This window comes from Anolis carolinensis, chromosome 2 (genome assembly GCF_035594765.1).
Source record: "Anolis carolinensis isolate JA03-04 chromosome 2, rAnoCar3.1.pri, whole genome shotgun sequence".
Lineage (NCBI taxonomy): Eukaryota > Metazoa > Chordata > Lepidosauria > Squamata > Dactyloidae > Anolis > Anolis carolinensis.
The window spans coordinates 162890330-162912387 of NC_085842.1; the positions used below are offsets into that span (position 1 = coordinate 162890330).

At 41.1% G+C, this 22058-nt stretch overlaps 1 protein-coding gene across 3 annotated transcripts in view; it reads left to right on the forward strand.

The window, feature by feature from the left end:
• The window catches only part of stxbp4 (syntaxin binding protein 4), a 152290-nt gene that overhangs the window by 16488 nt on the left and 113744 nt on the right, over positions 1–22058 (forward strand). For all 3 annotated transcript variants that reach the window (XM_062970990.1, XM_062970988.1, XM_062970989.1), the window contains exons 5-8: positions 2055–2129; positions 11995–12080; positions 13036–13162; positions 14737–14869. In XM_062970990.1, the coding sequence (XP_062827060.1) occupies positions 2055–2129; positions 11995–12080; positions 13036–13162; positions 14737–14869 (421 nt within the window). The remainder of the gene's footprint in view (positions 1–2054; positions 2130–11994; positions 12081–13035; positions 13163–14736; positions 14870–22058) is intronic.

A 22058-nucleotide genomic window follows, 5' to 3' on the forward strand; every position in this document is an offset into this window, starting at 1 on the left:
CTTGATGTCCTGATAGCGGCTGAGTTTTTCCTGTTGTTTTTCATCAATTTGACTGTCATCTGGGATGGCGACATCAATAATCCAAACCTTTTTCTTTTCCACAACTCTGATGTCTGGTGTGTTGTGTTCCAGAACTTTGTCAGTCTGGATTCGAAAGTCCCACAGTATCTTTGTGTGTTCATTTTCCATTATCTTTGCAGGTTTGTGATCCCACCAGTTTTTTACTGCTGGGAGGTGGTACTTGAGGCATAAGTTCCAATGAATAATTTGGGCCACATAGTTGTGCCTCTGTTTGTAGCCTGTCTGTGTGATTTTCTTACAGCAGCTGATGATATGGTCAATGGTTTCATCAGCTTCCTTGCACAGTCTGCATTTTGGGTCATCAGCTGATTTTTCGATCTTGGCCTTGATTGCATTTGTTCTGATGGCTTGCTCCTGGGCTGCAAGGATCAGGCCTTCTGTCTCCTTCTTCAGTGTCCCATTCGTGACATTATTGTTGTTGTTATTGTTATTATTATTATTATTCCCTGCCTTTCTCCCCATTGGGACTCAAAGTAGTTAACAATCCACACTAAACAAGTTTAAAAAGTACAATACAAAAAGTTAAAAAACAAATAGTAACTGTGGTAAAAACATAATTAAAATACAGTAAATACACTTTTAAAATTTATATCCCCCCAATCCCCCCAACCTCCTCAAAGCCTCCCCTTTCCCCTTCCCCAAATGCTTGTTGACAGAAGAAGATCTTGACCTTCTTGTGGAAGGCCAGCAGGGATGGGGCCATCCTGGTCTCTCTAGGAAGGGAGTTCCACAGTCTGGGAGCCACCAAAAAGGCCCTCTCCTAACAGATGTGCTTGACCAGGTGGTGACACTCTTCCCTGTTCTATCCAAAAGTAATAATTTAAAAAATGGTATGAGTTACACTTAACATGTATCTGTTCTGACTTCCATAGAAATTCAACTTAAGAACAAACCTACAGAAGCTATCTGTTCATAATCTGGAGACTATTGTATTATTATTTATAGTTATAGAGTACAAAGTCTGTCATTCTGGCACGGTTCTGACTCTGTGAATGAAGATTGTTTGTGTACACCTCTGGTTGGGCTGTGTGTTTGAAAAAGGATAGAATTCATGTTGCCAAAACTAAGAATGACTTGGATGCTAAGAACCATGACTGGCAGTCCTTTGCAACATGAGAGCATTCCTGTTGCAGTTTCCTATATTTAACAAATCCTTCATGGTTTGTGTAGTGTGATGTGTGAACCTGGAATTCTGGCATGTTCACTTCCAAAGGGCCAGAGCAACCAAGCCACAGTTTGTTGTCTTATTTTCACTAAAATGTGTGATTCTGATTCAAGGCCAGAAAGTTATTTTTTTCTTTACAGTATGGTCTGTCTACTTGATCTGTATGAAACAAACTTAGCACTGCTAGCTGTATTAATTCTTCCCACAGGTCAGGAGGAGTCAACTAGGAATAATTGAGCACTGTCCTTATTCATGACAATCAGAAGGTTTAAAAAAAAAAAATAGAAAAGGATATGTGTTCTTATAGACTGGTCTGCGAAGCAAAGATTGTACCAGATTTGTTTTCATGATCACCCATTGAGATGCACTTCAGTTTCAAACTTGAACCCAAATGTAGCATATCTAAGTCCAGTTGTTCCTTGAGCTGCTTTGATTTTCTGTTACTGACATTTCATTAAAGGTTCATGCTATATAAAGCCATGTTCTACTGTTTTAATATAAAAAGGTGTTTTCTTTCTCTTCACTGATTTTAAAAAGTTTAATTGTACATAGCATGGTTTTCAATAGAAGGTGCTTCAGGCAAACGTTCCTTGGGCTAAACTTTAATGAACCAGCAGTAATACTAATCGTTGGCATGGATATGTTTTGGTTCATTAAAACAATATTTTATAGATGAGATTATGGGCTCTTGGGGAGATAGGACAGGTTATAAATAAAGTATTATTATTATTATTATTATTATTATTATTGACTGTAAAAAAAATTAATACAGTCAAGCATTTTTCATATTTTTCTTCTAACTTCACAGAGCTGTTGACCTCTTGCGAACGGCATCAGCAAGCACTCATGTATCTTTACTGATTGCCAGAGATGAAGAAGCAAAGTAAGTAAATGTTAGGTTTCTCTGATCCTGTGTTATACAATGTTTAGATCAGCCATAGACATTGGCAAAACTCATGGTAATTGTCTTTGTTCATCTGATTTTATCCTTTCTATTGTTGCTTTTTATTTAATAAGAGGAGAACTTTTCTTGACTCTCAAAAAATTGATCCATTACCTTTCTCTACAAGGTATTTTGCAGAATGCTTAAAGCATCCTTAACATTAGGAAAGAAGACATACTGCATTTATTATTGTTGAGTAGTGATTTCTGTGGCTTCTTCTCTTTCTCTTTGCATAACTGCTCTTTCAGAAGAACTTGTTGCAGCAAAGACATCCCATAAAGATCTGAAGGCATGTCTCAACCCCAGAACAGTTGGTGGCAATAGGGATTTTTTTTCAAACTGAAGAGCTTGATTTTATTCATCCCTATAATGAAGGCTGCATCAAAATGCCTTTTAGAACTTCTATAGCAGTAGGAAAATGTTGACTGCCAGCCAGTTGTCAAAAGGAAAATTCTGCTCACTTCCTGTTACATTTTATATATCACTGGGTTCCTTTTATACTTTAATTGCCAGCTACAGACAAATTGCTTTCTCTGAAGTCTGGTCTTTTCTGTTGTCATTGCACAGATATTAGGTCCTTTTAAAATCTGCTTTCAACCATGGAGTGCTGACCTAGTTTCCTCTAACCATCTTGAATAATTGAAGCCCATCAGTGCTTTCCATCATTCCACTCGAATTCGGTTGGGAACATAATTAGATTTCCCTTTGCCAAATTCTCTTGGGCTTGTATAAAGAGGACCAGTATAGGTTTATTGTAGCCATCCTGTTGTGTGATGTCTGATACCTTCAGTGTACATTTATAAAGACCTACATGTTCTGGGCATTTTCCATATCTTAAAGAGCTCATATCACCAAGGAAAATGATTCTGAGGATCCTTATTTATTATTTACTTTATTTCAGCCCTGCCTTTCTCACCCCAGAGGAGATTCAAGATGGCTTACAAAATTTGCCAAAATTCAATGCTGCACAGACACAGAAAAAACACATCAATTAAAGTATAAAACTGTCTAAACATATAAGTAATTAAAACACACATCAATAAAACAGATTTAAAACCATATAAAATGACGAATCATGATCTCATACTTCTGTTTGTGGAGGTCAGAACCATGTAATAGCTGGACAGAGACTGTGACCCTGCATTCTGGAAAGGGGACCTGCTGGCTAATAGTCCTCATCTGGCCAATAGAACCCATCTGCCTGGCCCACAGAGTTTTCTGGAAGGCTAAATTACTTTGCAAATACCAAACCTTTTTTCTTGACTAAAAATCTTCAATCCCTATTGAGTTCCTAAATCTCAATGGCTATTGTTTTTACACATACAGAGAAACACCAATGTTGTATTTTGCTTTGGCAGAACATAACCCATTTTTCTGCCATGCATCCTGGTTTGTTCTCATCCTTTTGATCTATTAATAAATACCATCAGAGCAAGCTAATACACACAGGGGAAAAGATAGATCACATCATGGCTCCGTCTTTCGGCCTGCTCCCTTGTTCTCTGCCTTCCTTTAAAAGAATGGGGCTTACTTAGCTATGGCCGGTGACTTGTGCTTTCTATATTTCCCTGGAATGTCAAATGTCCCTGAGTTTTGCTTCTTGGTTTTTAAAAGGGGCATTAGAGGCAGGGGTTGCTCATTGTGCCCTAGTGTGATGACTCATGGGCCTTGTAGTCCTGTTCCTAGTACTATTGTGGCAGACGAAGAGGAAAACATGGGGTTTTCGCTGGTTCAGCAAGAGCCGGAGTCTCTTCACCTGCAGGATGTTGATGTTTGCCCTCAAGAATTCAGCCAAACAGGCCTTGGGCAGAACTCCCCCCCGTTTTCCAGGAGGGAAAATTATTCTAAAGATAGGGGAGTCAGGGAGGCTAATCGGAGAAGCCTGAGAATCGCTGCCAAACAAATGGCTGATTAGGTCTGCTTCCCTTGGGAAATTCTAAGGAGTCATGCATCTGGACAGAGTTGGGTTTCGCTTCTCGTTCTCTAGGGAAAGAGTTCTGTTGGCGGGAAAATGAGACCCAATATAGGTGTTTGGCGCGAGGGATTCTTTGCGGAGTCAATTGATCAGCTTGAGGAGAGAGATCGTGTGTGGACTTCGTAATCCCAGTTCCTTGCTTCCCGGATCAAGCTTCAAGCCTTGCCTTGTCTCACGGTTTTACTACGGACTCTGTTCATGCTTCATGTTCGTCTTGCCTCCAGTCACAGATCTAGTCAAGAATCAAGTTTATTTCCAGCCTTGTTGTCAAGCTTCATTGGACTTTAAAGACTCTGTTATTTCCCCACACTATTGCTTGGCAAAGTGTGTGTTTCGGTCAAGTGGATTAAAACTTTGAACTCTAATATCTTATATTGGACAATACATTTCTGGACTATATTTGACCTCATCTGAAAGGTCTGCTTATGAACTATATTCTTCACTTGTTTTTATTGATTTTATATATTTCTTTAATAAAGATATTAGATAGAGACTGGCCTCTGTGTAAGGTTATTGGTGCTCTGCAGCCAGGGTCCTGACAGTTTGACTCCGCCACCTTAAGCACCAAACAACCTAAGGCCAGAATGTCTACAGGAACCGGAGCGGAGGCTCAACCACCCAGTTACACCATTTCCCAAGATGAATTCAATCGAATCCGGGACACACTCCGAACGCAGGAGGGAGAAATACGGGGCTTGAAGGAACGCGGAGCCCGTCTCCCTGCCCTAGCGCTACCAACCAAGTTTTCTGGAGAAGCCTCCAAGGTTCATGTTTTCCGTCGCCAGTGCCAGGAGTACTAAGAAGCCCGCCAAGCCGAGTTTCCCCAAGAAGATGTCAAAGTGGCGTGGATCTACAGTCTCCTAGATGGGCCTGCGGCCACTTGGGCGACGGCGCTATATGATGCGGGTTCCACGCATCTAAGCACCGCGCAAAATTTCTTGAACCACCTTAGAAAGACCTGGGGAATCGAGGACGACGAGGAGGCGGCCGGCCATAAACTCCGGCGTCTCTTCCAAGGGGACAGGCCATTGTCCCGGTACATAGCCGAGTTCCGGGTGCTGGCTCAGAGCACCGGCTGGAACGATATAGCCCTTAGAGGACAGTTTCGCGAGGGCCTCAACATCGAGATGCAGGAAGAAATCTCTAAGGTGGATCCCCAGGGACTCTTGAGAGACTCATCAACCAGTGTTTACGAGCCGAAGCCCTGCTTGCCAACAAAAAACAGTGGCTCCGAGGCCAGAGTGGAAGAGCCGGAGTGAAACCTCCCGCTTCTGCCAGTGTTCAGCCACGTCCAGTATGGAGATCCCCACCGCCAGCCCCAAACCCCATGGGAAGCGAGGAGGAGCCGATGCAGTTGGGCAATGTGCGCCCCAGACTAGATGTTGCCGAAAAGGCCCGCCGCCAACGTTTGAATCTGTGTTGGTACTGCGGGAATGGGGGCCACTTCGCCAGAGAATGTCCAGCCAAAAAGAAGCCCGCCGCCCGCCTGGCGGCGGCGGCATCCTCCATGGAGCCGGAGGCGGCCGAGGCGGCTGGAGCAAAGCCGGCGGGGGAAGCCAGCGACCGGGCGTAGAGAGGCTCACCAACCCGGTCAAAAACCCCACTCAAGAGCCGCAAACCGGGGTCCTATTTCTCCTGGTGGTCACGCTGTGGTCAGTGAAAAAAGGACCCGTCATGATCCATGCCATGATAGACTCAGGGGCAACAAACAATTTCATCGATAGAGAGTATGCCGACTCTCTGGGATTACAATATCATGATTTCAAGAATGCCTGGGTGGTGCAGGCCATAGATGGCCGACCCCTAAAGAGGTCCAGTAAGCCAATGGACTGAACCCACCAGAATGTGGATAAGGGAACACATGGAAGAAATTTCTTTCTTCGTTACCGAGGTTCCCCACTTCCCTGTGACTTTGGGAATTCCATGGCTGACACTCCACAACCCAAACATCTCCTGGTCCAACAGAGAACTGCAGTTCGCCTCAAGATATTGCCAAAACCATTGTCTAGTAACCAAGGTCTGCCATGCCACAGACGCAGAGCCCATCATCACCTTGCCCAAGAAATATTCGGACTTTTGGGATGTTTTCAATGAAAAGGAAGCCGAGAAACTACCCCCACATAGACCCTACGACTGTGCCATTGACCTGGTGGAGGGGGCCCCAATTCCGCGAGGACACCTCTACTCCCTGACTGAACCAGAGCAAGAAGCTCTCAGGGAGTTCATAGAGTCAAACCTCCGCAAGGGGTTCATCAGACCCTCTCAATCCCCAGCAGCTTCCCCAGTGATGTTTGTGAAAAAGAAGTCAGGGGACCTACGCTTGGTTGTGGACTATAGAGCATTGAACAATATCACGAAGCGGAATCGCTACCCCCTGCCTCTGATCTCGGACCTATTAGATCGGCTCCGAGGGGCCAAGGTTTACACCAAGCTGGATCTCCGCGGGGCTTACAATCTAGTTCGCATAAGAGAAGGGGACGAATGGAAAACCGCCTTCCAGACCAAATTCGGATTATTTGAGTCCCTAGTCATGAATTACGGATTATCCGGAGCTCCCGCAACATTCCAGCATTTTGTCAACGATATCTTCCAGGATTATCTAGATCCTTGGTCTAGGTTCTTGTCTAGGTTCTTGATCATATATTTGGACGATTTTTGGTGTATTCTAGATTACAGTCGGAACACGAGCAACACGTCAGAATGGTGCTACAACGATTGCGGGATCATGGACTATATGCCAAGTTAGAGAAATGCGCCTTTGATCTGCAAGAGGTAGACTTCCTGGGATACTGCGTCTCGCCACTAGGGCTCTCCATGGACCCGGCAAAGGTTTCAGCAGTATTGGAATGGCGGGTGCCAACCAACAAGAAGGAAGTACAGCACTTCTTGGGGTTTGCAAACTACTACCGCAAATTCATCCCAGACTTCGCTCGCTGGTCTGACCCAATCACCAGCTGCATCCGAGGGAAACAGCCTTTCCGCTGGACGGAGCAAGCAGAGAAAGGGTTCCACCAGCTAAAGCAGTTATTCACGACCCAGCCAATTCTACAGCACCCTGATCCTAAAACCCCTTTTGTTGTGCAGGCTGACGCCTCTGATGTGGCAATTGGGGCTGTACTCATGCAACCAGTGGGAGAACATCTTCATCCTTGTGCCTATTACTCCCGTCAACTTAACAGCCCCAAAGAGAAATTACACTATTTGGGAGAAAGAACTTTTGGCCATAAAGGCAGCTTTTGAAAATTGGAGACATTGGTTGGAAGGGGCCAAATTTCCCATTGAAGTTCATACTGATCATCGAAATTTAGAGCACCTAAGGACCGCACGAAAGTTAAATCAAAGGCAGCAGCGCTGGGCTTTGTTCTTTGAACGTTTTGACTTCCAGATCCATTATGTGACCCCGGCTCAGACCAAGCAAGCAGATGCTCTATCACGGAAACCAGAGTATGCTGCAGGACGCAGAGAGACCTCAGAATCTCGATTGCTGCAACCCGAAAACTTTGCCACGCTCACAGTGGGAAACACCAAATCCACTCCAATTGAACCAACTCCCTCTAACCCAGAATCCCTTTGCACTCAAGAAATTAGAGCCAGTCAACAGACAGATGCCTGGGCTCAAGAACAGATTCGCCAAGGACTACGTTTCCCATTCTCACTTAAGGATGGGCTACTATGCTACAGGAATCATGTTTACATTCCTCCAGGTCCCGGCAGAGAAAAAACACTTCATCTGTGTCATGACAGCAAGCCAGCAGGACATTTTGGGCTATTTAAAACCATGCACTTAATCCTACGAGATTTCTGGTGGCCCAAGATCCGCAAGGATGTGGAGAAATATGTCAATACCTGTCCTGTATGTCAGCGTTCCAAGACACGAAGGGAGAAGCCGTCAGGGCTACTACATCCTCTTCCCACTCCTTCTCGCCCATGGGAGATAATTTCCGCGGATTTTATCACTGACTTACCACCCTCCCTTGGATTCACCACGATTCTAGTAGTGGTGGACCTTTTTACCAAGTTGGCCCATTTCATCCCCTGCGATGGTCTCCCCACGGCCAAAGAGACTGCAGATTTATTCCTTCAACATATTTTCCGACTACATGGATTGCCCAAGAGTTTAGTCACTGACCGTGGATCTCAATTCACCTCTCGTTTCTGGAAAGCACTACAAAAACTATTGGGCATAGACTCTCATTTATCTTCAGCTCACCATCGCCAAACGGATGGGCAAACTGAGCGCACCAACGCCACTTTGGAACAATACCTTCGCTGTTATGTAAACTACCAACAGGACAATTGGGCTTCCCTATTACCTCTGTCAGAGTTTGCATACAACAATGGTGTCCAGGCTTCAACTAAAGAAACCCCGTTCTTTGCAAACTACGGTTTCCATCCACGTTTCTTTCCTTCTGTCATTGAAACCTCAGAAGTCCCTGCAGCGGAGGACTGGCTGCAGGAACTCACAGCAGTACAAGAACTTTTACACCAACAACTGGATCAAGCCAAGGAGGACTACAAACGCCACGCTGACGGCCATCGCCAGCCGGGCCCCGAGATCAAGGTAGGAGATCGGGTTCTGTTGTCCACTCGCTTTTTGCCCTCCCACCGTCCCTGCCGGAAGTTAGATGCCTGTTTCATTGGTCCCTACCCAGTGGTGGCGCAACTTAACCCCGTGACTTTCAAACTCCAACTTCCGCGCTCCATGCACATTCATCCGGTGTTCCACCGTTCCCTGCTCCTTCCGGCGGATGGTGTACGCCCCGACGCGAGTTGGCCGCCCCCCGCCCCTGTTCTAGTGGACGGAGAGGAGGAGTTCGAGGTTCAGGACATTTTGGATTCTCGTTTCCATCGCCGCCTCCAGTATCTCATTGACTGGGTGGGTTTTGGCTCCAGGGAAGACGCTTCCACAGTCCATGCCCCCGACTTAGTCCGCCGCTTCCATCAGGCCTACCCTACCAAGCCGCGGCCCCGCGACTCGAGGAGAGGGGCCCTGTTTGAGGGGGGCCTTGAGGGCGGGGATAGTGTGATGACTCATGGGCCTTGTAGTCCTGTTCCTAGCACTATTGTGGCAGACGAAGAGGAAAACATGGGGTTTTCGCCGGTTCAGCAAGAGCCGGAGTCTCTTCACCTGCAGGATGTTGATGTTTGCCCTCAAGAATTCAGCCAAACAGGCCTTGGGCAGAACTCCCCCCCGTTTTCCAGGAGGGAAAATTATTCTAAAGATAGGGGAGTCAGGGAGGCTAATCGGAGAAGCCTGAGAATCGCTGCCAAACAAATGGCTGATTAGGTCTGCTTCCCTTGGGAAATTCTAAGGAGTCATGCATCTGGACAGAGTTGGGTTTCGCTTCTCGTTCTCTAGGGAAAGAGTTCTGTTGGCGGGAAAACGAGACCCAATATAGGTGTTTGGCGCGAGGGATTCTTTGCGGAATCAATTGATCAGCTTGAGGAGAGAGATCGTGTGTGGACTTCGTAATCCCAGTTCCTTGCTTCCCGGATCAAGCTTCAAGCCTTGCCTTGTCTCACGGTTTTACCACGGACTCTGTTCATGCTTCATGTTCGTCTTGCCTCCAGTCACGGATCTAGTCAAGAATCAAGTTTATTTCCAGCCTTGTTGTCAAGCTTCATTGGACTTTAAAGACTCTGTTATTTCCCCACACTATTGCTTGGCAAAGTGTGTGTTTCGGTCAAGTGGATTAAAACTTTGAACTCTAATATCTTATATTGGACAATACATTTCTGGACTATATTTGACCTCATCTGAAAGGTCTGCTTCTGAACTATATTCTTCACTTGTTTTTATTGATTTTATATATTTCTTTAATAAAGATATTAGATAGAGACTGGCCTCTGTGTAAGGTTATTGGTGCTCTGCAGCCAGGGTCCTGACTCCTAGGTTGCACACAGCTCTGCAAAGCTTTTTCAAATTAGAATTTGACACTCAAGCTGAGAAAGGTTCTCTAGCATTCCTTTCTTGTACCCATTTAGATGGAAGCAAACCCCATTGAATCCAGTGAATTCATTGAACCTACTTTTAAGTAAACATACATACGAGTGCACTGCTATTGGATGTGACTGTCAAGATAGAAAGGGGTTTGCAGTGAAGCCCATCAATGCCCAGACTTAAAGACATTTGAGAACGACTGTGGAACGTGGTCTTTATCCCAGGATTGACTAACTCATTTATGTGTCAGAAAGAAAAGCAAAATCACACATTAATTTTTAATAAAAACCCAGCTGTTATATTTATTTCTCATATTTATGCAATTTGGAGGGGGTTAAAGATTTAACCTCTGAGGATGCCTGCCATAGATGTGGGCGAAACGTCAGGAGAGAATACTTCTGGAACATGGCCACACAGTCCGAAAGACATACAACAACCCTGTGATCCCGGCCATGAAAGCCTTCGACAACACGGTTAAAGATTTATTTGTTTACTTGTGAATCAATTAACGTGTATGGAAAACTGGGATAGAAATCTTATTGGTAAGTCTTGAATTGAGTCCAAACAATATATAGGAATCTCCATTTGGCTCCTCAGAGAATTTCGGCTTTCAAAACCATACTCAAGATTATGCTCGCTGAGGTTTTTGGCAATTAAAATCCTTGTCATTTGGAAGAGAATTGCTGCTCCAGGTAACAGTTTTTAAAAAGGTTTCTGGCAATTGATATCCACATCATTTGGAAGGAAATTACTGCTCCAGGCAACACCTTTTTAAAGGGCATGTTTGCTTTCTATTCAGATACAGTTTAAAACAGGTGAGAATTGTGAGACCTTCCATTCGTAGCTGGACTGTAGCTCTCAGCCATTCTTTACCATAGCTTTTCTAGTCAGTGCCGATGGGAGCTATAGTTCTAAAATGTCTGGAGAGTGGTGCCAACCTCTTATTTAAAGCTATGTAAGTATTGTATCAGTTTTCCATCTCTTACTTACAGTTTTGTTGCAAAGTAAAATCTGTAAAATTGCTGCAGAAATCCTATGGAAAACATAGAATGAGTGAAACCTGGCTTGACAACAGGACATGTGAAAGGGATCTAGAAGTCTTAGTATAGTACAAACTGAGCATATGCCAAAACTGTAAAGCAGCAACTAAAACTGCCAATGCAATTGTAGACAGCATCAATTGGCGTTTAGGAGTTTTCATCCAGGGACTGCTCTATTCTGTTTTGGTTAGACCTCACATGGAATACTGTGTCCAGTTTTGAGGCACAGAAGTGTATTGACAAGCTGGAATGTGCTCAGAAAGGATTTACCAAAATGGTCAAATGTCTAGAAGCCATGCCGTATGAGGAGCTTCTGAGGGAGCTGGGTATGTTTAGTCTGAAGAAGAGAAGGTTGAGAGAAAACATGATAGCTATGTTCAAATATTTGAAAGGATATCATATTGAGTAGAGGGCAAGCTTGTTTTCTGCTGCTCTGGAGACTGGGACATGGAGAAATGGATTCAAGCTCCAGGAAAAGAAATCCCACCGAAACTTTAGTAAAAACCTCCTGACAGTAAAAGCTATCCAACAGTGGACTATGCTACCCGGGAGTGTGATGGAATCTCCTTCTTTAGAGAGTTTTAAACAGAGGTTGGATAGCCATCTGTCGGGAATGCTTTAATTCCTGCATGACGCGGTTGGACTAGATCAGACGTGAGCAAACCTCGGCCCTCCAGGTGTTTTGGACTTCAACTCCCACAATTCCTAACAGCCTACCAGCTGTTTGCCCATGCCTGGGCTAGATGGTCCTTCTGGTGTCTTCGAACTATATATTTCTGTGATTTCTCAAGGGGAGGTTTCGGATATGTGATATATTTGATATACTCCACATCTGGGTTTTGATTTCAGAAAAGAGTTCCTAGATCTTATGGAGAGGCTCAACTCGCACAGCAATGCAAGCTCTTCCAGGAATTCCCCCACACAAATGCTAACTGGTGAGTTGCTGCTTGTGTCTTCAGTATTCAGCATGAGAGAATAGTAGGGGATGCTCAGTGGCCTGATGGCCTCCATTAATATTTAAGAGTGCTTAGAGATCCTTGCATGAATTGGAAGGTAGACCTTTAACCAAATTTTATGTGTGGGTTGATGTTTGATGGACAGGAGAAACATCTCTATTCAATCAAGACTTTGAAAATCTTTGGGAGATTTCTTTCTCTCTTCTTATTTTTCTTTTTACAGAGCTCAGCAAGAGGGAAGAGTGATGTTGCCCCCTAGGGGCTCATTCGCATATGACAAAGCAGCGTCAGATCCCAGGTCGTTTGAGAATGTCCTGATTCTCTAACCTTGTCAATTTGAGAACATTTTATGCTCCATGAACCCTCAAGCTGTCTCAAGTGATCAGTGCTTAAGAGTGGCTACTACATTATGATCCTAGCTAGCAAAGGGGGAAACAAGCTCATTCAATACAGCTGCTCAGTGCTACTTCGCTATCCCAAATAGCTCCTTATGTTATCAGGTTGTTTCAAGCCTCATCATCTCAGTGGTTTCAGATTATAAAATCAGGATCTCTACATTGTTTGGGTTGAGTATTCCTTATCCAAAATACTTAGAACCCAATGTATTCTGGATTTTAGATTTATACAAAAGATTCACAGTGCAGTTGGGTATCCAAGGAAAGGCACCAAAGGAATGGGAACACAATGAATAGGAAATTTCTAGGTTTGAATAATTTTCAGTATCTCATCTCATTCTTTGAATTGCTAGAAATTTAGGGTTTAGAGTAGAACAAATTTGCTTTCAGATCATTATAGTTTAGCTGGTGACACAGATTTATGACATTCTATGCATGATAAGTGAGTCAGCCCTGAGAATATACGTTGTATAAAATTAGCTAGCTTTTATTTAAAAACGTGTATTCATTTGTATTGTCTTCTTCTTTCTTTCCCTGAGTTAAAGCTAGTGACAGTTTCTCTTCCGCGTCATCTTCAAGGTCAACAAGCCCTCAGTTATTGCATCCAAAGGATACAAAACATCATGGAAAACCAGCTATAGCAACTCCCATTCAAGGCACCACAAAGTAAATTTCGGGAATTTTTAATAAATCTGTAATTCACAGGAATTAGAGGGAAGCAACAATATTTAAAGGGGCAAATCATAAAAATGTTATTTCAGAAGCCTTCTTATTTGTGTTGTATTAGAATTAACCAAACCTGAAAGAAAGTCATCACCATTACTGCTTCATGTGCTGTTTCTCTGTAGATGGGTACAACTCAAAATATGAATTCACTCTGTATGCTGGCTATGTTATTTTCTATAGTTTGCCATGTAATATTTTCCCATAAATCATCTGTTTTTCTCAAATTCTGTTGCAAAGATGGGAAGCTTCTTTCAGTCCAAGGAGTAAATTCAGCTTGAGAGAAGTTCTTAAAGACCATATTTTTGGTAATGGGCAGGACCAAAACAAGGTTATGGCAAAAATATCATTTAGCGTTTTAGCTTTGATTCTTATTACCAGTAATCTAAACCACTTGAAGAGGCACTTCAGTGATTTAGCATGGAAACAAACAAATATAAAAAACTTGGAAGCCAAGAAATCATGGTGCTGTGGTGAAGCGATGTGAGCAAACTTTGGCCCTCCAGATTTATTGGACTTCAACTCCCATAAATCCCAGCCAGTTTACTGGCTGTTAGGAATTGTGGGAGCTGAAGTACAAAATACCTGGAGGGCCAACGTTTACCCATGCCTGGTATAAAGGCTCTTTCTCTTTGTTCTCTTCAGTTTCACAATTCTGGAAAAGAAATTAGAAATCTATCCTCACTGTTCCTTTGCAACTAGGTCTCTGAGAAGCAAGTCTTCTCTGAAGCAGGTAGATACATCTCCAATGGATATCAAAGCAGAGGGACTGATTTTGCCAATCCACAGAACTCTCTGGAGAGATGTATCAAATATATTTTCCTTGTAGAAGGATGGTCCTTGTGTGCTGTTGAGCTTCACTATTCTTTGGTGTTTATACCAGTATAATTTTGTAACGTTCACTTTTTAATGTGTGCTGGAGATTCAAGATGAGATGGTTCTAATCACAGTGCAATTGTTCCAGACAATAATGCATCTCATTGTAACGTATTAAAAACTTGTTTTTTTCCCAGTGCTTCTGCTGCCTTTTTCTTTTCTTTCCTTTAAAAAATCCACTAAGGAGGCACAGATGAAATTGCTGCATATTATTTATTGATTAATAACTGAAGAAACCATCTTCCAGTGAGCATCCATAGGAAAAATGGATTGACAGATATCTCTGTTTGACTGCTTGCATAGTGAAGGCAAACTGTAAAATGGATTCTGCATAGTCCACAGAAACAGATTTGTCTTGATGAGAGCAGAACTCCCATTAGGCCCCACTGTGAAGGCTTCCATTTGTGCAGGACTGATTAATTTTTCTGGTTGCACAAACCTGACACTGTTCGTTCTGAAAGGAAAGAGGAGCTCCAGAGTCATATTTAAGCATCTGAGAATGACCCGTTGTCAAATCTTGCCTTTGAGAAAACTAAAAGAGATTTCTGCTGCAAGCTGGTCTTTGTAGGGTTTTTTTATGATTCTTCTCTTCCCTAGTCACTGACCTTTTGAAGCTAACTTTGTTTTCTCTTCTTGTCTAGTGACAGCGCATTTCAGATTATCACAGTTTCCAAGGGAACAGGCCTCGGCTTGAACATTGTAGGAGGCATTAACAAGAATGAAGGGCCCTTGGTGTATATTCTCGAAGTTATTCCTGGAGGTGATTGTCACAAGGTAGATAAGGGGCTGCAGAAGAAGCCTTGTTCTCCTCAGTCCTTTTCCTCTTGTAGTCTGTATGGAGATGGGTAGAGCCTTCCTTGTATTATATAATACAACTGTCCTGCCCAAGCAGCATGGCAGCAGGTTGAGGAATGCTAATTTAGTAGCTGCTCAATAGTTTTAAGTCTGTTTGAAACCTGAGATTGACATGCTCTGACTTGCAATGGTGTACATCAAAACTAATAAGGGGACCTTTTGTTAGGTTTCTCTTGTTTATTTTTCCAGACAGGTTGTTAGCACTTACAGTATGACCCCAGTATACATGGCAAATGTGTACCAGTACTTTACATGGGTACACAAAACTGTGGGTAAATGTGAACTCTATTGAATGAATGATTTAATGCAGAAGCATACAAGGAGTTGTGCTGCAGGACCTACAGCACCTCTTTGGCATAACTAGGTTGTTTAACACAATTTTTGGTAAAAGCATACCATAGAATTACATGGAGAAGCTAGAACATCCCTAGAAATGACATATGTTGAAAGACATGGATGAATGAATGCATGAGTACTGGTCCTGTGGATAGTTGTACTGTACTTTTTTTTTTTTTTGGTTAAAAATCTTGTATGATTTTTTTTCATGTCAGTAGTGACTTCTGGTGTGAGAGAATTGGTCATCTGCAAGGATGCTGACAGAGAGCTGACAGAGGGAGCTCACCCACTGTTCCCAGATTCGAACCACAAACCTGTCAGTCAGCAGTCCTGCCGGCACAAGGTTTTAACCCACTGCACCACCGGGGGGGGGCTCCATCTTGTATGATAAAAAGGGCAGGAGAACACACACAGCCTTGTTAAGCCTTTGCATCCAGTGGAACCAACCCTGTGAGTTCCAATTTAACTAGAAAAGAGAAAAGACTTGCCATGTATACGCACTTATAAGTCTAGAAATTTTAGCCATAAAATCAACCTTAAAACTCTTATTGAAAAAGGAACTACTCCCTTTTCTGAGAACAATGAAGAAGGTAAGAGCTTAGTCCATCCTGGGAGAACCTGAAAGATGCAGCAGTCCCTCTACTGTCTCTGCCATGATGCTGCTTCTGGCCTTTTTGAATGCCTGAGAAATGGTGGTGGGCAGGGGCAGCTGGCCCCCTGAGGTAGTATCGGTGCTTTTCTCTCTCCATAGAAAGACGTTCCACTTATCCATGGGTCATATTAAAATCTATGATTTTGTCCCCCAAACCTGCCCTCAACTTACACGAGATCAATATACATGTGTATATACGGCAGTGTTTGGATCATTCATGGACATTGGCAAAACCCATTGCAACTCATTGCTTTTTCCATAATATTTTATCATTCCCATTATTGCATCTCCTTTGAGAACATGAGAACTGGGAAGTGGGTTGGATCTGTGACAAGGTATGGGGATAAAAGGAGTAGTGGCTGGTCTCAGATCACACAGGGGCTACATACTGACAGTGATATACCAAACTGAGCTCTTACCAGTGAACTGTGTCTACCCTTTCCTGTCACACCATGCCAACTCTCTCTTCCTTCTTAGTATGTGAAGTCAGGACCACATTTCAAAGACGTTAAAATTAGCAGTGCTTATGACCATAGGCTTTATAAGTGACGGTGTTAAGTCTTTATTCCCTTTCCGTACATGCCATGAACTTGCTGTGTGTATTACATTGCTCCCCTCCCCGTGTTCCTGCTTATGTCAAAGCAGTTTTTCTTCTGTAAAGTAGTAAAAAAATGGAATTCCACCCATTCTTTACCTAAAAATGCTTAAAATACTTGAAAATAACAACATATCAATTTTGCCTGGACCTTTCTGTATCCTAAATGGACCAGTCCTCCTAATCTATGTTCATATGTTCCAGTTGACCATCTCTGTAAGGCATTTCAAAATGTTTTCATGCTTCTAGAATTCTTATTCCTAGAACTGAATACCGTGTTCTAATGAAATCTTACCAGTGCCAACTGGGCCCGTACTAGGAATCCTCCAAATTTCGGAATTTGGGAGCCATACATCATTTAAGATTTAATTGGAACAGCTTTTTAAAATCTGCTTTATGCCACACATGCTATTGTTTGGCTTCCTATACCAGTGCTAATGCTTCTGGAACTGCTACTTCTTTTCAAGTTATTCTACATTTTCTACTTGAGTTTTATACAGATTACTTATGCAGCTGTATCCAGGGAATTGCTATGAATTGCGTGGTTCAATCTGAAATAGAAAATGCACCAGGGATATACTAAATGGATGACCAAAAGAAGGCATTCTTAATAACATAATAATAATAATAATAATAATAATAATAATAATAATAATAATAATAACTTTGTATCCCACCACCATCTTCCAGAAGGAACTCAGAGCACCTTACAGCACAACACATAATAGCACCATAAATCCCATAAAATACAAGTAAATTACATCAACATTGAAACAATATTTATTTATTTACTACATTTATATTCCGCCCTTCTCACCCCAAGGGGGACTCAGAGTGGCTTACAAATTAAATTTACATACAATATTATATTATTAGCATAGTACAATACTGGCAATAAATTACTATATTGTACTATATCAATATATTGTAATACTATTAGTAATATTACATGTAAAATATAATATATAATTAACATTATTATATTATTATATTGTATTAGTATTATATGTATATACAATATGTTATGTATTATATACAATATGTTATATTATTATATATTACTGCAAATTATTGCAATAACAGTATAAATTAACATAAAACACTTACAAAAGATAAAAAGTCCAACTCAATTTAAATAAAATACTCAATAAAATGCAATAACTGCTGTTAAAAAATTCTTGCTCTCCCCCATCAAAAATCCACACCTTAAAATGAAATTTTCCTTCAATTCTTAAATTTCTAGCATTGGAGACTGTGTGAGTGTGTGTGTGTGTGTGTGAGAGAGAGAGAGAGAGAGAGAGAGAGATTGAAATTGAGATTGAAACTCGTTCACAAGTAGAATAAGTATATTTACAGTGTTTCTACTCCCTTGGTAATTGTGACTGTTTTTCTTTTTCTTTCGATACCTACACTATATTTCTAAATGCTCAGCCAAGATGTTAAGTAACCCAATGCTAGAAATTTGTAGACTGGAGGATAATGTCATTTGGAGGGTCTTATTTGCTCCTTGCAGTCACCACTTCCCAAATTTTATATTGCCAGTCAGCAGGCCAGAGAGTAAATCATGATAGGTGTCAAAAATAATAATGTTTGTTTTAGCTAAACCATATCAATAGCTTTATTTGATACTCAAATCCAAATGATATAATATATGAACCTGAACACATACATGCTAACCTTATTTTGCCGAATGACATCTGTGACACAACAATAGCATTAAAAAAACCATAAGGCACAGGAATCGTATCAAAAGGTCACTGGAAAATTGATCATGTGTCAGTGCAATTTGGTTAGGAATTCTAACCTTACTGTTCTTTATGCTAATTAAAGAATTTAACTCTCAGTTCAAGATCCCTTCTGTCTATTACTTTTCCAAAAATTGTTTTGCAGCTCCCTATCAGTTTTCTGTTGAATTCCTTTTACCCAAGCAGTGTTATAGAAAAATAGATGCAAACCTTTTCCATTTTATTAGCACCATTAATCAGGTGAACTGAGAGCATTGTGTTGAAGAATGCAAACTGACATATTACAGCCTTTCTTCATAATAATCCAATTAGGTGTGTGGTGGGTTGCCTGACATTAGATGAAATGACTTCTCGAGCTCTTGTCACCAACCAGACCATCAAAATGTATTTATACCTGTCACTACCAAAATTAAAACCAAGCGTCTTTATTCAAACAGAGATATTGGCAGTGAGAATGTATGGGGCAGTTAACAAGCCCCATTGCGTGTTGACAGAAAATTGATGCTCTATTCTACATTAGGCATGTTAGCTTCATTTTTTATTAAACATATCTCTTGGTATTCAACTTTCTTTTCAACCCCATCTGTTAATCCCAGCCACTCCGGTTGAGATTAGTGTAAAGTTTTAAAAAATATTTCAGATTGCAGAATGCAAAGTATTCAATATTAGTTAATAACACCCAATTGTTTGTAATCATGCTAAAGTAAAATGTAACTTAAAGTACAAAATTAAAATTAGTTAATTTTACTTATATAATAATACTGGTTGTTTTGTAATTTCCCTTGAAGTAGAATGAAGTAATTTAAATTAAAGACTAAGGATTAATTAATACTAAATAATATTTAGCTGTTTGTAATCTGTCTAGAAGTAAAATTATGTAATTTAAATTTAAGGACAAAATGCTTTAACATTTGTTTGGACCTTGTCAGGCTCCCAAGTGATAACTCTGAGAGTGTGATAGGGTCAGCTAAGCTCAGCACACATAAAATTTCTCCATCCTCTACCTCCTTCTCTTTCTTGAATTTGTGGAGGCTTCACCCTTCTGAATCTATGCAATATGGATAGAACCCATGCAGTCCTTCAAATGTTGTTGGACTGCACCTGAGGCTCCTTTTATACTTCCATATAAAATCCAGATTATCTGCTTTGAACTGGATTATATGGCTGTGTAGACACATATAATTCAGTTCAAAACCAATAATGTGGGTTATCTAGATTATATGGAAGTGTAAAAGAGGCCTGACCCTAGTTGGTGTAGTCAGTAATATGGAATGCTGGTAGGTGCAGCATCTAAACGTCTAGTTGCCTGCTCTTGTTAGCATTACCTATGAATGCCAGGAACCATAGGAAATGCAGCATCCTAGCAGGAGGATTTGGCACCATGGGAACTACGTTTTCCATGGTTACTGGTGGACGTGGACACTCAGGGATGAGTGTCAAATACTTTATTTAAAACAAATGACTAATTATTTACTGTTATTGGAAGTGGATTTAGTCTGCATATTGTATGCAGTGGTCCCTTGGTAACTGCTAGTACTTGGTTCCTGGATCCCCATGAATACCAACATTCTGGATGTTCAAATCCCATTATATATTTTACTATACGAAAGCATAACAAAATGGTGTCACTTATATAAAATGGCAAAATTATGGTTTGCCTTTTGGATTTTAAAACAAATATTTTCATCAGGTGAAAGTATTTTTTGTGTGAATGCTTGAATCTGAGTACGGAGGACCAACTGTTACAACTTATTAGTAATATATGTGACGTTAGAGAAAATCTTAAAATTCTGTTCTCAAAATAGGTTGATCTGAAGAAAATTGTCTTGAATATGTTAAGATTATATTTTTATTTCTCTAATTGATAATAGATTAGACAGGGATTTTTTTGATGTAATCTAGATCCGGATATGGAATATTGTGTTTGCCACCAGAGGTCAGCATTGTTGCTTGTCTCAGGATTCATTTGGCAAATAAAAAGAAGCGTTTTTCATTTAGTAAAAAGGGAATATTAAAGAGCGAAACAGATGCTCTTGTTCAATTACATAGTAGTGGAAGTTATACACCAGCTTCTAAAAATGCAAACCAATCTGTATTAGCAACTTGACGAACAGACTAACGGATGTTTTGTTATATATAGGATGTTGTTGGCAAATACATCAATAACTGGTGGAAATAGTTTTAATGTGTTTAAACACATATTTAGAGCACTTTTCTCCACCAGACATCGAATCAGAGGAAAAGTGTTTCGTAAGTGCTTTCTTTCGCTTCTGTTCCTTTCTGTATTTTTATAAGTGAGTTGACCTCACAATCTCATTGTGCCCTATATCCAACCTTCAGTCTCTTTCATTGCCTAAGGTGATGCAATTTGTAGTCCAGCATACAGAGAAAATGTGAGGTTGAAGAAGTGTCCCTAAATGAGTGCAAAAGACCTTGTTTGTTAGTTTCTTGTATTTCTGTTTTCATAATACAGTAGAGTCTCACTTATCCAACGTAAACGGGCCAGCAGAATGTTGGATAAGCGAATATGTTGGATAATAAGGAGAGATTAAGGAAAAGCCTATTAAACATCAAATTAGGATATGATTTTACAAATTAAGCAGCAAAACATTATGTTATACAACACATTTGACAGAAAAAGTAGTTCAATACAATGCTATGTAGTAATTACTGTATTTATGAATTTAGCACCAAAATATCATGATATATTGAAAACATTGACTACAAAAATGCGTTGGATAATCCAGAACTTTGGATAAGCGAGTGTTGGATAAGTGAGACTCTACTGTAAATTGACCTCAGATGGCACCGAACTGATCTCTTTGTGCCCTATATCCAACGTTCGGCCTCTTTCACTCCCTATGATGAAGCTTGTAAGCCAACATACCTTAAGAGTGTCAGTTGGAGAAAAGTCCCTAAATTTTCAGTGTAAAATCCCTTGTGTGCTGGTTTCTGATCCAAATGTTCACCAAATTTGCCCGTGGAGCTGTTGCAACCAAATCTTTTACCCCAAATGCCACTCCTCTGATACAAATTAATCCAGCTCAGAGCAGGATTAACTGGTACAGAAACTTCTCACAGACTGTCTGCAGCTTAATTCTAAAACAAAACTACCATCTGTGTCCAATTTTGTGTCCTGTGAAATTCCTCTGACATCTCCCTGATCTGTACTATTTTTAAAAAATCCCAGCTCTATAGCAGCATAGCAATCCACCTAGATAGTAGTGCTAACCTCCTTGCTAGTATATCTAGTACTGCCAGATGATAATGATCCATATTTCTCCAATTCATATTCCTTCCATATTCCTCTGTTTTTCCTTTCTTCCTCTCACTTCCACAGTTTTTCCATTCATTAAAGTACAAAAGACCTAACAACCCAGCAACTTCATTTCATATATCGCTGATCACCTGCCTTAAATATCAAGTAGAAGCAGTAAAATACCAGTTTCACCAATTCAACTTCTTTTCTCTTACATTGCAATTTAATAAATGTTTGAGTATGAAATTAACAACTGCTTATCTGGATTTGGCCTGTTGGCTAAAGTAGAGCTGTCATACTGGACTATGCATTCAGAGGTGAAGATGTATGCAGTATATCTTTTTTGGGGGACTGTACTGATCCCCAAAACAGACAGATGCATTGTATCTTTAACAGCAGCCCTTCCCTTCCCTGCCCTGCTTCACTGTCCTGACTGTACTGATCCCCAAAACAGACAGATGCATTGTATCTTTAACAGCAGCCCTTCCCTGCCCTGTCTGCTGTGCTAGAATTCTCTTCTT